The 18982-nt window shown below is 40.1% G+C and overlaps 1 protein-coding gene across 1 annotated transcript in view; it reads left to right on the plus strand.

The window, feature by feature from the left end:
• The window catches only part of LOC122803783 (extracellular calcium-sensing receptor-like), a 335056-nt gene that overhangs the window by 157360 nt on the left and 158714 nt on the right, over window positions 1-18982 (plus strand). Inside the window, exons 3-4 of the mRNA XM_044073471.1 lie at window positions 2092-2854; window positions 6123-6154. Of these exons, the coding sequence (XP_043929406.1) occupies window positions 2092-2854; window positions 6123-6154 (795 nt within the window). The remainder of the gene's footprint in view (window positions 1-2091; window positions 2855-6122; window positions 6155-18982) is intronic.

An 18982-nucleotide genomic window follows, 5' to 3' on the forward strand; every position in this document is an offset into this window, starting at 1 on the left:
GTGTGTGTGTGTGTGTGTGTGTGGTTTACTATGAAAATGATGAGTACAGGTCGGATGAAAATGGGAATGTTGAAACACAGTTTGTTGCTTCCCATTTTTGCCGACCTGCACTATTGCGAGTGTGTAGTTTAGCAAATGACACTGCGCATTCGCACATATGTCATCGGAGTTATGAGTACAGATCGCAGTACAGTGGGGATTGGGAAATTACCCTTATACCCACTGTAGTACAATTTGAGTTGGAATATATAATTTACAGGGGGTGTGGGGGACAGTGTAGACATTTACTGTATGTTTGCACCTACACTGATGTCACATTCAATATTCAACATAAATGTCAAACCTGCTGAATTCATTCAACATATTCAGCATTTATGCCTAATTAGTATGCAGGCACTCACAGTTTCCGTTCGATGTTTTGGACATTTTTTTCTTTGTGAGTTTTGTTTTTTAATAATATATATATATATATATATATATATATATATATATATATATATATATACATACACACACACACACACACACACACACACACACACACACATCAAGTTTTAGTATTATATGTGTTTATTTTCATGTACCGTCTTCTGTGTAATGCTTATCATACCTCTATCCATCACTATTTTGTTTGTCCAGAACTCTCGTATTGAGATTCCATAACCACCTGCAAATAGTAGGTCATAATTTTATTTTGGTCTTCATTCATATATTGATCTTTAAATCTACCTTAATGAAATGTTTGCATCTATTTTGCTTTATTCTGGGTTACATACCTTGAATTACAGCTTGTTGCACATACAGATTAATGATAGCAACACCAAGACCTAACCTTTTTAACTATCTTTGTGGCTGTATTCCCAAGAGTATTGGAACTGAACACTGAAGGGTGTGCAGAATGTATGCATGGGTTTTTCATGTTTCTGAATCACATTGCCATGTTAAACTGCTTCATTAGCATGTAATACCTGCTTATTAATTTGTTAGCATATTCTGTCACTTACCCTTGTTTTGCTGCTGTGTGCAACATGCAAAGTTATTTAATGAGTATAAATTAGCTGGCTCATCACTTCTTGTCACAGACAAGAGGTTAACAGAAGTATAGACATTCATGTGTCTTGGCCTATGGCTTTTTGTGAGACACTGCAAGCCTTCAGCTGAGCACAAGGTTGTTTTCTAATGTTTTCTGCCCTGGCTTTCAATTCACCAAAAACAGACGATTAAACAAGAGTTTCATAAAGCACCTTGTTAACTAAATAAACTTGCCCCAAGTTGCTCTGACCTTGAAAGTGGTATATTTACATAAAGATTGGAGGATCAAAGCCATCCACCAATGGAAGTTAGTGTTTGAGTTCTAGTTAGTGTTTGGGGTTGTGATTATGGGCAGTTGAGTGATGGTCAGCACATATTTATTATATAACAGTGCACTCACTGAAGCCTCTGCCAGTGGTAGCATTAACACATTTGTCACAGTCTTCAGTATTTTATTTATTTATTTATTTATTTATTTATTTTTTATCTTAATCTTGGTTGACTGGATTACTCCAATTAGACCAATGGGCTCTTTTCAGGGAAGACCAAGGTTTTATTCATACTGACTAGGGAAAATTTGGCCAGGGCACAGGTAGAACTATTCTTACTCATTTTAGTAAGTGCAGTGGATTCTTTTGCATCCACCTGAGCTACCACTAAGCTAGGCAGACATGACCTCGGTTTAACATCTCATCCAAAGGATGACACCCTCAGAGGTGTCTCACCCCCACCTTATGCTATACCACATTATCAATATAGGAGAATTAATTCAGCTACCTAGGGTGGGAATACAACCTACAGTCTTCTGCACCAAAGGCAAGTGTGCTACCTGTTGAGCTACTAAGACTACAGTATTCATATAACAATTAAAATTAACATTTTAAAAAGCTACCTTAACTATCTGGCATAACTGTGAATATAACAGAGGAAAGAACTTAAGTTTAATAGCATTTATTGAACAAGCAGAGCTTGATTAAAAATTATACTATATGAACACTCTGGTACAATGTTAGTGTATAAACATTCAGTTTTTTACAGATATGAAATATTTATTTCCAGATAAGTTATGGAGCATCAGTTACAACTTTAAGTGACAAAAATCAGTTTCCATCATTTCTTCGAACATTTCCAAGTGGCCTCTACCAGTCCATTGGTATAGCCCACTTCATCCTACATTTTGGCTGGATGTGGGTTGGACTTTTATCAGACAGCAATGATTATGGCTTACAAGGCAGCCTTACAGTAAAAGAAGAACTTGTCAAAGCTGGGGCTTGCATTGCTTTTTTTGAAACAATACCTGCAGTGTACTCTGAAGCGAAGATTCAGCACATAAGTGAAACAATTAGGAAATCTTCTGCAAATGTGATAGTGATCTATTCGATTGACACTGACCTCTATCCTGTCATGGAGGTGACTGCAAGGAACAACGTGAGTGGAAAAGTCTGGGTTGCCAGTAACGACTGGGCACAATCTTACCTATTTGCTAAGAATGAGTTTTTGAGAACTTTGCAGGGAACTCTTGGCTTTGTAGTGAGAAGAGGGAACATGCCAGGGTTCAACAAGTTCATTTACAGGCTTAATCCTTACATTAATCCAGATGATATATTTCTGAAAATATTCTGGGAACTTGTTTTTGACTGTAAGCTGCAGATTGTGGATAACATTAATAAAAACCTGACCAAAGAATCAAAAATCTGCAAGGGTGATGAAAAATTAGAGGGCATGAAAATGGATTTTTTTAAACTTGATGATTTAAGACCTACATACAATGTCTATAATGCTATATATGCTGTTGCCCATGCTTTACATGACATGATTTCATGTACACATGGAAAAGGACCATTTAGTAACAACACATGTGCATTACTACAGAACTTCGAACCATGGCAGGTAAAACAACACATTATCATAGAAATATATGAATATATAGAGATTCAGCTTAGTTTATTACTAAAACTATAATGTGACGTTATTATATTGCAGAAGGAATAATCCAGTTAATGTACCATTGTACATTATTTAATGTGTATCTTCATCAGTCAATGTTCTGTCACATTGCAGACCTTTCCATTCACAATTTAGTTAATGTGTTTGAAGCACATAAATAATACTTATACAAAAAGGATACAAAATGATTTATTGTCAGTGGATCAAAAATGCAGGGAGTTTAATTTCACTGAACACAATGCAATAAAACTACACTTTATTGAGGTAACCCCACACCACAGAAATAGTACTTTATGTTGGAGGTCTGAGCAGGAGGATACCCTTTATAAAACCCTCTAACCCTATGGTAAATACATTGTGAGTGAATGGTCTGTTTCCCTGAAGTGACAGTTTTACAGAAAGGTGATGATGGCTTACAAATGGCAAGCTAAACATCACTCAACCCTATCGTGAAGATTGTGACTAGTTCTACAATAAAATATGTGTGATGTTTTTTGGTTATACACAAAGTATCTCTTCATGAAATAATATGTGAATACAAAAAATAAGGGGGGGGGTCTGCATGCCACAACTAATATCTGCAGTATATTAAAATGGCCCATTTATTGTTTATGTTAATCATTGTATAGCAGCTATCTCAGAGCTCTATTTTAAATGTATTTTCAGTATTAACTGTAGAACCAAGTTCCGGTATCATATCTGAATTTGCTAGGTTGCTGAAAATGCTGTTGACTTCCTACTCCTTCTGCACTTGAAATATATTGCCCTTGTCTGGTTATTTGACTTTGGGAAACAGAACTACATTTGCTCCTGTTAGGGTTATTGTCAATAACATTGAGTTCAGCCATCGATTGCATGAGGGATTGGAGATTTTCTCAAAAGTACCTACATTTGCCCATGCATATACATGCAGATGTTCAAAGAAAGGCAGATAATGGGCAGATGTGACAGGCATCACATACTTCCATGAGTGATGAGACCCTCACTGACCTAACCACCTTGCAGCAAGTGCCTCTGTATGATAGTTAGGCTCTACTAGGGACTGGAGTGCAAAATGTGAACTTCCTAGAGAAATATCAGTATGAAGTTCCCTATCTCTCCTCTCTTTCCCCATACCAGGTCCTTCAGCTCCACCTGTGGGGAAAATGACAGTTGGAAATCTGGAATTTCAGTGAGGTCTATCCCTGTGAACCAAATTTCCTGAAAGTCATTTGCAGCAAACCTGAATTTGTCCTTTTCCTCACTTTTGTGCAGCCTTGGAGTTGATACAGATATTTATAAGTAATTGCATGTCTGAAGGAGTACCCACACATGGGGGTACAGTGGCCTTGGCATCCTGCACAAAAGCTTTACTCTGTTTAATTGAAAATGCCTTTCATCAGAAATGTTTCATAGAAATGTGTTTTTCTGATTGGTTGTACATCATCTGCAAATATCTCTTTGTTTAGGAACTTCTCAAAAGCAAACCTTCTTCACCCTTTGGTAAGATGACATGAATCGTGCCAGGTTCACTTGCCATATTTGGGTCACAATCAAGGATTTTACCCTCTGTGCCAAATCCTTCCATTGGTGCCGGGCCACATTTTAAACTTGCATTACTTGGGTCATAGTCAGTGCATTCCCCCTTTATGTTGTGGAACTGGCAATACCCATTTAAAATATCCTTTCTAGCTAAACAGAGATCAATATTTTAATGCTTTTATACTGACTTCTTTGTAGTTCTACTATTTCTTGACTAATGAAAGATTCATTTGTATCATTATCTTAAACTGCAGTTATAATGCTTACTTAATTTCTACTTGAAAGTATACATTATAAAGGGATTGTGCGTATATAGCTCCATGTTGGACAGGAGTATAAGACATCTTTCTTAGAGACAATTTGGTGTATGTGCATGTTATCATTCTTTCTATTTTTCCTCACAAGATTAAATAATAGAATGGCCACAATTTAATAGCATCTCTTTTAATGGGGGTGAATTTCCTGTGAATCATTTGCTGGGTAAATTTAGTTTGAATGTTACCATCTTTTGCCCACCTTTAGACATAATAGGTTAAAATGAGAATACGACTATGCCACCCTGGATCTAGGGTCAAAAATGTCTTTCTTCTATAGACAGTATAAATCCAGTGACATTATTCTGTACATAAGTGCTCCCACATGATGATTTTGAAAGAAACTTCAGTGGAAGACATTCAGTAAGCACAGCACACATACACATGCAGTAAAGAACATCTGCTAATCTAATTACACTGGGCTCATTAAGAGTAAGAGAACATGACCTAACCCTCACAGGCACCAGGGATAAAAATGCAAAGGTGGATATTCCAGGGTGACTCTCTGTCAAAGTTGCTCTTTTGCCTTGCCCTTAAACCATTAAGCTGTCTACTTAACAGATTAGGTGATGGGTATAATTTGGCTCCCAGAAAAAAAACAAATTGTAAAGCCTTCTCATCTTCTGTTTTTAGATGATTTAAAACTGTATAACTCATCAGATGAGGAGCTAAAAGCACAACTGCAATGAGTCAAAACTTTTTCAGATGATATAAGAATGTAATTTGGTCTTGATAAATGTGCAAAAGCAACATTTAAGCAGGAAAGCTGCAGTACTAAGAAAACATCATTTTGGGACAGGAATGTGATGTAAAAGAACTTGAGCAAGAGGGAGTGTATAAATATTTGGGAAGTGATGAAGGATCAGCAATAACACATGAATAAATGCAAATAAAACTTAATGAGGAATATTTCAGAAGACTTAAATTAATCCTGAAAACAGGGTTGACATCTAGGAACAAAGCTGAATATATAAACCAATTTGCTCTTCATGCCCTAACTTATAGCTTTGGAGTGACTGACTTGCCCCAAAAGGTGTTGGATAGATTAGACAGGAAAAAAAGAACGATGCTTCATGCTCATCAAATGATTTATAAAATATCAGTGCATACCAAAGATTATATATTCCCTTTTCTGAAGGAGGTATGGGCTTCCTTGAAAGTGACTACATGTATAGATCTGCAATCATGGGACTGTTTACATATCACCTGACCTCACAAGACCCAAACATAGTGAAAGTTTTAAACATGAGACGAATTAATCTAAGATGACTTCCCTGTTAAGACTAACAAATGCATATTGCTGTCAAGCAGGAATGGAAATAAAACCAGAAGTAGATAAAAATCAGGCAGCAACGGAATGAGCCAAAAAAAAAAACAAAAAATAAAAGAAAGAATGTAAGGTGAAGGATCAGATGAGAAATCAAGACATGTGCAAAATGCATAAATATAGCTGCAAGTATAGAAAACTCCCAGAACAACCTCATGTTGATGAGGATCAAATGCAGGAATAGTTAAGGAGAGGCAAATTCAAATCAAAAGATGGAAGGTTAATATTGGTGACCCAAGACAGTGGACTACATACATGTTGGTTTACAAATTCCATTGAACATGTGGGAGAAAAACAGAAATTTAGGTTTTGTAAAACAGAATTGGAAACAGTTGCACACCCTGTTGCTGGCTGTGACATACTAATGGAAGAAGGACTGTATACTGAAAGGCATAACAATGTGGCAAGACTGTTGCACTGGGGATTGTGCAAACATTATAACACTGAAGTAGCTGAAAACCACTGGCAACGAGTCACAAAGCATCACAGATAATGATGAAATCTACATCACATGGGATCACTCATTACCAGCAGTACAAAAGATAGATGTGAGAAAATCAAATATAGTGGTCCATGAAAAGAAGACAAAAGTAGCATTGATCATTGAAATAGCTACACCCAGTGACTAAAGTATCTTGAGTACAGAGAGAGACACAAATTCATAAAATATCAGGATTTGCATGCAGAAATGAGAGCAATGTGGAAGAAAGATACCCAGACAGTTCCAATAGTAGTAGAAGCAACGGGTCTTATAAAAATAATCAACAATCGTATTTAGATATGTTACTGATACATGTAACTCCATAAGAATTGCAGAACGATTCTTTTCTGGGCACATTGCAGGGGCTGTGAAGAGCACTTCTGGCTGACATCAAACATTAAACCAATACTAATTTCATGAACTTTAATCACACTTTGACTTAAGAATAGGATCCATTCCTATCATCATATTAGAAACCCAAATGATTTGGAGAAATTAAAAAGCTAAACCCTAACACACCTTAGCCATTAGTTTTCTTGGCAGCACAACGACCTTCATTCAGTAGATCCACAGCAATTACACATATGAAGAGTCAAAACAGTGTTGGCATCAGGATCTTAAGGTCAAGTGAGACTGCATCTACTCACAGTAATGTTTTTTGTAAAAGATGACAGTCTCACAGAAATGACCCTCACCAGACTGGAAAAGAATAGGGGAATCTAGCGCAAAAAAATTGTAAACAAATAACTTGCCTTCCAATGATGTATAAAGTATATAATAGAACTGATGGTAGCAGAGTTTATAGTCAATTAGAAGAAAACTCAATCATGGCAATAGAACAAAAGAGTTGCAAAAGAGTCATAGGGAACAAAGGATCAGTTGTTGTTAAATAAAGTCAGATGGAGAATTGTATAAAGGATAAGAATCTAAGTTTGGTATGGATAGATTATAAAAAAAAAAAAAAAAAACATTTGACAGCATCCCACATTCATGGATAAAGGAGAGCTTAGAGATTTGTAGCATATACCCTACATAAGTCAATTACATCTCAGTGACCATGAAACAGTGGCAAACCACTTTGCAGCTAAGCCATGACATAAGACAGTTTATTATCCCAGAGATAAAAATTCAAAAGGGGGATATTCCATTGTGACTCTTTGTCACCACTGCTCTTTAGCCTTGTCCTTAACCCTTTAAACTGTATACTTAGAAGATTAGGTCATGGTCGCAATTTGGCTCCCAGAAAACAACAAAGTGTAAAGACTTCCATCTTCTTTTTTTGGATGATCTTAAACTGTATAGCTCATCGGACGAGGTGCTGAAAGCACAACTGCAAGAGTTCAAAACTTTCTCAGATGATATAAAGTGTTATATGGTCTTGATAAATGTGCAAAGCAACACCAAGAAAATATCAGTTTGGGACAGGGATATGACATAAAGGTACTTGAGTAGGAGGGATTGTATAAATATTTGGGAATTGATGCAGGATCAACAATAAAACATGAACAAATAAGAAAAAAACTCAGTAAGGAATATTTTAGAAGACTAAAATTAATACTGAAAACAGCCCTAACATCTATGAACAATGTCTAAGTTATAAACCAATTTGCTCTTCCTTTTCTAACTTTCAGTTTTGGGGTGATTGACTAGTTTCAAAAAGTAGTGGATCAGTTGGACAGGAAAACAGGAAAAGTAGTTCATGCTTATCAAATTATATAACAATCAGTATATACCATGATTATGTATTCCTCGTTCTGAAGGTGGTATGGGCCTCCTCAAAAATAATGATATGTATAAATCTACAATCATAGGACTGCATACATATCTGATGATCTCCCCAGATCCAAATACAGAGAAAATTTTAAAACATAAGGAGAAAAAGTCTAAGATGACTTCCCTTCTTAATTTAGCAGAAGCATATCAATGTCAAGTGGGAATGGAAATCAAACCAGAAGTAGACAAATATCAGGCAGCAACTGAATGTGCCAAAAAACAAATGAAAGAATTTAAGAAAAAAAGATCAGATGAGAAGGCAAGAAGTGTGGAAAAGGCATAAATATAGTTGCAAGTACAGAAAACTCCTAGAACAACCTCATGTCGATCAGGATTTGAGACCACATGACTGATGCTCCTTAATGTCAAAAAACATAAAAATAAACTGTTTTGAAAAAAACTGTGTTTTTGCACAAGGGCAAATCCCTCTGTACCCCCACTCATCCTGTAAAGCATATGTACCAAGTCTGAGCTCACACTACAGTGGGGAGAAGGGTAAGCTCCCTGATTCCTACTGTACCAAAATGTCTATAGAAACACTTTGGGAGGAATTTAATAAAGTCTACACATTTTTTTCCATGTAGGCATTGCACCACGCTGCTAAAACTGCCATGCACATTTTTAGATTCAGTAAGCACTGCTGAGCGACCCGCACAAACACACCAACACAGAAACTTCCGTGGTATGCAAATCACCTTCTAAGCAGGTGAATCTCATGCAAATGAGGCAGGTAGAATGATCCAGCAAGCAGAGAGGCAGCCCTGCAGACCCAGTGTCAGTGTCTGTAGTGTACATGGAAAAATTCCATGTACAGGACTGCAGACAGACAAAAGGGGCTGTAAAAATGTAGGGAGCTAAACAGAAATGGCATAGCACACATACACAGATATGAACAAAACTATCCTCTGTGTGTTCCAAAGGTTACAGTAAATATGTTAAATTAACATTTTTTAATAATCTTGGCATGTTTGCATAGCGAGCCACAGTGAGCAAACATGCCTTAAAAAAAGTGGAAAAAATCAAATATTAATATCATGAGACAGAAATGTATTGCAGGACCCTACATGTAGTATCTACAATGGTGTATTGGTGCTGTTGCTAATGTGGAAAGGCTTGGAAGCATGTAGTATCCAGGTTGTGAGCATGCATACCTATGCAAATGAGGTAGAGTCACTGAAAAACATAATGGGGTAGTCATGTCTGCAGATCCCCTCCATGTAGGCAGAGAACCATGTCGGTGTCCAAAGAGGAGATTGCTGACATCAGGAGAGGGTGTGTCCACTAACTTCTGAGCTGATTGGAGCTTGCTGCTCCTGTCTGTGCAGTGTGCCACCATGCTGAGCGAGCAAGTCTGGGGGGTGTGCACTAACTGCTAAGCAGTGTTTACCTACGCGGAGTGCATTTGTGCAGTGCACCACAGTGCTCCGAATATCTAAAAGGCCAATAATATATTAGTGTGGATCCTTGCTTAACTTAAACTAGGGCCATTAAATAATGTCAGTGACATATTAGGCAAATGCAATGCATAACAGGTAGCCAATCATGCAGGCAGCACCTACAGTAGAGCACTGTAAAATATGCATGCACCCTACAATCTGATTATTTCTCCCCATCCTTTGCACCATTAGTGTACAGCTATGGAAATTTTAACTGAAGGAATGCCAGAGGCTGCTGCAGGTCTGCTACATCTGTATGTGTTAGATGCTGAGGTCAGTGCTGCTGCTGCTGCTGACACTAGGCCTAGGCAAAGAAGGAGAATAGTGTTCAGGCCAGCAGCTACATGAGCTGGAGATTGTAGAGCACTACAGGGTGGACAGGGACATACTGCAAGAACTCACTGAGCTCTGCCATCTTCGCCTCAGGCCCATAGCCAACAGAGGGGAGCACATCCCATTGGAAACAAACGTATGTGCAGCCCTTAGTATAATAGCGACAGGTACCTTCCAAAGACCAACTGGGGACATGATAGGGTCTCACAGGCATCAGCATTCAGGGAACTCCACCAGTTCCTGGATGCCATGCTACCACATGTCAATGAGCACATATATTTTCTCCTCACCTCTGAGGTGTGCGCCAGCAATATGCAACACTTCTATCATGTAGCACACTACCTTGCAGCACTGGGTGCCATAGATTGCACTCATGTACACATCAAGGCACCAACCGGTGAGCAGGGTAGAGTCTATGTCAACTGCAAGGGATACCACTCCATCAACTTCCAGGTTGTGTGCAATGCCCAGGAGATTATCATAAATTTGTGTGCTGGAAGCCCTGGCAGCTATCATGACTCCCATATCTGGCATGCATCACAGCTGTACCAGAAGTTTGCTGGGGGGACATCCCACATGGCCATTTAGTAGGGGATGCTAGCTATGCACTAGAATCATGGATGATGACACCCATCAAAAATGCACACATATCCATGGAAGAACACCATAATGAGGTACACACACAAACTAGGAACATCATAGAGTGTGTGTTTGGGTTGTTGAAGTCATGGTTCTAGTGCCTTGATATATCTGGTGGAGCCCTGCTGCACTCTCCAGCCACAGGTGCACATATGTTCACAATATGTGCTATGTTACACAATATGATCCTGTGGAAGTAGCTGCAGCAGGATCAGCATAGGGAAGGGATACACAGCCCCCCACCACTGCCTAGGTCACCACACTCATAGGAGGTCTTGAAGGAGGAGCCCCCGATGATGTCCCTGTAGGCAGATGTAGGCATGCCCAATATGACCTGGCATTGGGTAAGAGACAACACATAGCACATTCACTGACAACCTAGGGACCTAGGTACTGACACCTTACTCCTACTCACATACTTATATTAAAATAGCTGATGCCAGGCAACCCACACAACCTGTACCTATCCATGTATTGGGTGTATACTGCTTACATCACACAGAGTCAGCCATGAACTACAGTTCTGTCAACTGCTGTATTCTCAAGGTAAGTTTCTAACCTACAGAGTAATTGTAAGGATTACTTAATAGGGTATGGTATGTATGGATCAGCTGCTGTTATGCAAGGAAATATAGTGGGCTATTTGGTCAGAGTTAACATCCACATGGGACAACTGATACCTAGTCCAATAATATGTCTTCCCTAATTTTCACTAGGCCTCATGGTTGGAATATTCACAACATCAGGCAAGGGAGATGTTAAATAGTGGCCACACATGATATTTGGACTACTGTCTACTCAAGCTGATCATATGCTGTTGTTCCCCCACCCCCAACACAGCAGTGTATCCATAATACCGCTTTAACAGAAAATCAGCTATGGCATATCAGTGGACTAGGCAATCTCAGGGCTGTAACATAGATAGAACTCACACATTGTATGCCTCTCTTCACGCAGGATAACAATGTACATATGCATGCTGTTGATTGTGTGATAAATGACCCCTCTCTCTCTAGCGACCTGTGTGGCTCAATGGACTAGGGAAGCTAGCATGGGTGATGGTATTGATGGTTATAATCTGGAATTACTCACATCTTATGCATGCAAAGTAGTTGTATGTTGGTGTTTTCACATAATATTATACTTCCCAACCTCTCAGTGCAAGAAATCTGGACTAAACCAGAAAGATTGGTGGGGGGGGGGGGGCAAAGGCCCAAACATAGGAACAATGTTTTAATATTGGTCACATAAACCTTGACATTTTCTGGAATAAAGATGTTGCAGTAGTACATATTTACTGATGGATATAAAGTCTGACACACAATTGTGTGTCTGTAGTTAGTAGAATGTATTGATGTCAACATTCAATAAATCACCAGAAGACTATAAATGTGTGAGAAACAGACCAAACATATGAGGCAAAACTCTGGGCATTCTGTGAAAATCAGGACATTTGAGAGGTAAGCATACTGTCAGTCTGTTGGTGGTGTAACATTACCAACCTCAGTAATGTATTTAGTACAGCAAACAGCTGGGGAATGCTGTGGACATTTTGATTAAGTGAAGTGCAGTACTGCAGAAACAGGGCAGATGTGAATGTCTGTAACATACAAAATCCCAGACTGGAATACAGGTAGGTGTGGCCTGGAGTCACATTATAAATACTGACAGTCCCACTGGGCATGCCCATACACTTAGTAAAAATGAACACAATTCTGTTGGCCCTTCATTGAAATGACCTGTTATGTATAAATGTCTATACATACAGACATATACGTATACATATCCATCTGTCAGTATCTCTCTCACATGCATAGTATATCTATCACTATGCAGTGTCAAATAGATATATAGTGATATTATATATAGCTATATATAATAAAATTATATATAGACTCCCCCATATATATGTACATAACACCATAACACACACACACACACACACACACACACACACACACACACACACACACACACACACACACACACACACACATACACACACACACTCTATCACACAGCCATAATGTTGCCCAAAGGATCCAAACTAAGGGCACAACAGTACATAATCCACTTACCTACAGACCCCTATACCTGCTGGATGTCACCACGTAGACAGACACAGGTGAGCAAGTGGTGGATGTAATGTGTAATAGTGTCAACTCATGTATGGACAGGGCACTTTGTCCTTGCCCACAGTGTCATCTATCTAACTGCAAGCAGCCACATATGGCCATACTGGTACTGTACTCACATAGCTAGGATAACAACAGTTATCTCACTGATAGGATACTAGATGCAGATAACAGAATGAACCAATATCACTCTGCAGGCCACATATGCTGCTCAACACATATTTAGTTTGTGTAATGCACAAGTACTGTGCCTGCAATCACATATATAACAGACAACATATGGCACATTCTATAAGTACTGTTATCTATAGTGTATACGCCTAGATAGATATGGGTTCTAATCTCATTGCAGCCCATTTGGTGTGTGTGTCTGTGTGTGTGTATACCCCAGCAAAACAATGGACAGGTCCTCATAGGCTATCCAGCAACAATGGTTATGCACTTTTTGGGCCCATAACTTGCTGGTGGCTTCCAAGCTGTCCTCTTCTACAAAGTCTGATGGTGTCAGCCACCTTAAGGTTACCAGCTGACAGTACAGTATTAGACGTAAGCCGTGACACATGCAATAAGTACTATGCTCTATAGTGTATAAGACTAGATAGGTAGGGGTTTTAATCTCACTCTGCCCAACATGGTGTGGATGTATATCCATATGGCATACATATGATAACATTGTAACTCAGACATAGTTAGGATTTTGCATCATTTTATTTGTAGCAGGAGATGTGGCTCCCCAAATTACTGACCACAACAAGGCTTGCTGATAACAAACAGTATATATTTTACACTGATACTACTATCCAACATGAGTTGTGTTGTGTGCACTAGGTACTATGATCTGTAGTGTGCACCAGTACATAGGTAAGTGTTCTAATATACATACAGCCAACTTGCAGTATGTGTGTGCCTTGGAGTGTCCTGTATGCAGTGAGTGGAAGTGGTGCTAGCCTGAATGTGGCCAAGTTTGTGTATGAGGCTGTTACAGCAGTATACATCATGTTATGGAGCCATAGGACATGTGAACTTAACTAGCATAATGGCCATACAGCCATCACAATCAGAAACATCTGTATACCCCTTGGTACAGGATCAGCACATATTACCCCAGTCCAAGTAAATAAAAAGTAAAGGGAAGTAAATATTCTTGTAAGACATAGCCAGGGAATTGTTATGGCTAGGCTTGTATAGGCCCTAGGGCTGATAGTCTAGTACCAACCTATGAACCTATGAAGAGGGACTCAGGCAGACACCGTGTGTTAAGATGATGGCCACCTAGCCATTCGAACAGATAGCATGTGCTGAGGTGCACTGAGGTGCTATGTGTACCATTAGGCAGGGTCTGTTTCAAGGGTGTGTTTATGTCTGCTAGAGAAATGTTTCCCACAAACATATAGTACTAATGTCACATAGTAGGTTAATGCCCTTATAGTGAGTCATCCATCTACTATGCTCCTTACAGATACATACATATGATACCTTATTATAGTAATCATTATAATTACTGTGTAGGCATATGTACTCTAGCACAGTCACACCTTGCTCTGTAGTAGACCTTATCACAAATTATGAATGCATGAGTACGCTGACCACCTCATTGTCCTTGGTAGACTGGCATACAGATGTGACCCTATGGAGCCATGCATGCATACTGCTGTACCTTGCTGTAGCCATTCTACTGTGCTGCCAAGCCATGCTGTGCTGTCTCACTGCTGCCATGTGTCCATAGGTTTTCCCATCAGACTCCTGCAACAGAAACATACACAGGTTTGTGACATACCTTTTACTGTGCAACACTACCACCAGTACAGCATCATACAACATAAGGTCCACCAACGTATGTTGTATACTCATGACACATGCCAGCATGCAGTGTATGTTGGTGACCACCACATGTGGCATGGCAAAACCATACTAGATTACACAAGTACATGTCAAGTAATATAGTCACCCTGTGCATCAGACACATATCATTATTCTCCTGCATCAATGGGATGGACAATAGGGATGCGATACCTTCCTATGACCCTATGAACCTATAACATGGTAATGTGTGGGGGTGCTGGAGGCCTAGGCTGACCTAAAGGGTTGACCGCATGTGTGTGAATCAGGAAGGTCAAGCACAGTGCTAGCCCTAAACATGTGTATGTTGGGCAGCTTTGGACCATACATGGTAGAGTTGACAGTTCACTGTCTCTGGCCCTGAACATGGGAACTGGTGGTGTCAGGAGTTCCACTGGCACTGCTATGCCTAATGTCAGACATGGTGCTAGTACCTGATGGTGACTGCTTTCTGCTGGGACAGTGTCCCCATGGTACCACCTAGGACCACATGCCATGGCCTGACATGTCATGGTGTGGACAGCACACTCCCTTCTGTAGCACTTTATGTACTGCCACTATGGGAGTGTAACTGTGCATGACCGCGTGGACTCTCAGCAGATGTTGTTGCTGACCTACATCCATGGGTCTGACACTCAACTCCAACCACACATTCCAGGACAGACAATGTGTGGTCCAAGACAGACACCGTCTCAGACCACTGTCTGTCCACTGCATCAGTGAACTGATCCAGCATGTCCCCAATGCAGTGGAGGCAGTCACAGATGTCAAACTGTGCTGCATCCATAACTCTAAGCATACATCTGATGTTCCATTAAGAACATGCCTGTGCCTTCATGACTGTCTGAAACATGCACCGAGTGCCCTGTGATTTGACACCTGCAACAGGTGGTGGATGGACAGCAGTACTCCTATGAGAAACCCTGTCAATCCACCTGTGTGGGACCTTGCCAGCTGTTTGGCTATGGCCAGTGTCTACACTCACTAGAGCCATAGTTGCCACTCTGGCCTGTTCAATGCCTCTACCCTCTAACTGTCCAATATTTGAGGCCTGTGGGGACTGGGTATGTGTGGACATACTGGCTGTAGGGTGACAATGGGAACAGAAGAGGGATGTCAAACTCTGGGACAGATTCAGCCCCCAGCAACCCTACATGTGCCTCACTGTGGCCACCACCATCATCATCAGAGTCTGAAGAGACATCAGGTTATGTGGGGGGGAGAGACCCCAACTCCCCCGGTCACCTGTGGAAACCAAGACAAAAGCAGTACATTACTACCTGCACTATTATGTATGGAAAATCCACAAAGAGTCATAATAATGAGGATCCACATTTGGATTATCAGTCTCACATCTTCACATCTCTGCTTGCATGCACAACAGACTTCCTCACAGTAAAATACACATTTATCTCAAGGCCTTTATAACAAGCACGTCAGGTAAATCACATGACACTTGACCGTTACAATGTACCTTTAGGTGTGCAATATGATACTATACCTGATAAAACAGCACATAAAACCCAGTACACCTATTTTAACAAATATACACAAATACAAGTTTCAATGCTTAAGGAATGTACTATCGACCTTTAGGTTTGTACAAGGCATGTCAGATTAACTGCCTCATGTACACCAAGAAGCTTATTCCCTCTGAACTATAACTGCAAAAGTGTCTCTGCTCATTCAACTACACTCCTGTGATTACCCACTCTAGGAAACTTAGGTAACTGTTCCAAACTGGAACATACAAACATTCTATTCTGGTTACACACAACATTAGGTGTACATAGGAAATTATCCTGGCCCTTAACCTTAATAGCATATATATGTTTCATAACAAAACAGTATCAAACTTACCAGGAGGAGGACCACAGCCTTGGACAACTCCTGACAGACCTGTAAAAAGGTGAGGGTGAGGTAATTTCAGTACCACCTCATGTTGTAGCACAACAAGGTAATACCTGCATATATCTCACATGTACAGTCGCTACTGTGTTACTTGCTGTATTGGTGACATTCTGAGTATGAGTGTACAACTGAGCTTAACCCTCAATACAGCACATAGACCTGACACCCACATAAAGGTAGGTAGAGCCTGACAGAATGACTGCTACAGTATTACAATGGCGATCACAGTAAGCTTGCCTTCACGCTCCTTTGCTGTAGACACTGTGACACCCACCTCCATGATGTATGGTGTGATGGATGCCTGGGAGGTGTTGTGTGTCTCCAGGTTAACTAGGAATTCCTCAGTGGTCATGAGTGGTTGTTCCATTGCAGGCCCTCTACAAGTGATGGCACAATCCCTGACTTCATCAGCTGCCCTTCATCGTGCAGCATTCACCGTGTCTGTAGCATGGTGTCAAACCTGTTCATATGTCCTGCCCTGGTGTCCAGTCTCATTCACATCCCAGAAAAGGTCTGCAAACAATGCAGTCCGCTGTTCCCTGTTATGCCTCCCACCTGGATAGGAGGATGTGATAATGCTGCCGTAGTCCTTAAAGTATTAGTTCATTCGCTGCATCTGAGAATTGGGCTTGTTGTCTATGATACATTTGTCCTGAAATACACTAAAAGGGAAACACATTACAGGATCAAATACATGGATGTCCACTATGTACAGATACAGCAAGAACAAAATGGCCAGCACTATCCACTGCTTGCTCACACATGTCATACTCTACAGTGTGACAACATACTATGTGTGCGGATACAACCGAGATAGTATCATTACTGAGGTAGTACCCTGTGTGCCATGAACGATTCTGCTGCATGAGGATACACCCAACACTCCAGTCTACTGTAGTGAGTCCCCTAAGATCAGCCACTCAATAATATGTCATAAGACCAATGAAAGACAAATAGCAGTGTGCTATTATGACCACTATATAGGGACAGTCCACAGTGACAAACGACAATGCAACCCTGATATATTGTACATCCCCTGTTATGTGTAACACAGCAGGGTGTCAATGACATGGCTTACTGCTGTAATCCTTATTCCCCATACCTCTATCCTCCCATCTGCATCCTGTTATACACAAAAACACAGTCACATACCTGGTGGAGTGCAGTACTCCTCTGTTGAAATGTGCTACTAGTAATGTTTTGCAAAGGTGTGCTCCATGTAAGGAACGTCTCATAGAGAATGTTTTCCCATAGCCAGCTGCTTGCATTTTAACATGTTTCTCTTTAGCAAGTAATTGCCTCTAAACCAATCTGTGATTCTGATATGTTAATTGTAGCCAAAATAGCTGAGTTGCACTATCATTAGCCAATGACATGCAGCCATTGTAGAATATATAAGGCCTTCACATAGAACAGGGCTCCTTGCTTAGCTGTCAAGATGGACATTACTGAGGTGAGGAGACTACATCATTGCAGAGGGTAGGTCTGTAGCAGAAATATTTACATAGAGCTGTGTGTACCACAGGCTACAGCTGCTAGTGCAGGTAATAGACATAGGCAGAGAGTGTGAACACTTTGGGGGACAACAAGCTGTAGGTTTAGCTGTGGTAGCTGTGTCAGCTTTGTTGTAGAGGCAGAGCCAGGGTGACGGTACCCTTTACACTCCAATTATGGCATGTGTTTAAGATACATATGTCAGACAACTGTGTCAATAACAAAAGTACTAGGCAACATATAGTAATGCTATACAGATATCTGAAGCGTGTCCCTACCTGCAGACCTGTGACTTCCAGCATTGAAAAGCAGTTATTTAATTTGCAATGCTTTGTGTGGTTAATGAGTGCATGAGTCATTCATTAATTGCTGTCTTCAAAATAATGTAATTGAAATGCAACACAACACTGGATTTGAACCCAAGACTGTGTGTGGCAAAAAGTACTGTATGCAAGGCATTTAATAGACTAAGCTACTGAGTCACTGCTGTAGCAGGTGTATTTGCAAGATATATGTGCACACATATAGGATGTGACAAACATTTTCTACATCCATTAGTATGTGCATGGCTTTATATGGCTGTATTTCTGCACCAGAGTGCCAGATAAATATGTATTTTGCCATGAATATATTAGCAGGTGACATTGTGCATGTTGCTGGTAAAAAGGCACATTTACCTGCTATTATAGGCCTCATTTGCATCCATTTTCATGTCTTTGGCTGTCTAGTGATGTACTATTGCACCAGAGTCTGATATACTCCCATTTTTTTCCATTTCTTTTTATTCCAGTTTGCGCTGT

This window comes from Protopterus annectens, chromosome 6.part0 (assembly GCF_019279795.1).
Source record: "Protopterus annectens isolate FY-2018-M chromosome 6.part0, PAN1.0, whole genome shotgun sequence".
Classification (NCBI taxonomy): Eukaryota; Metazoa; Chordata; order Ceratodontiformes; family Protopteridae; genus Protopterus; species Protopterus annectens.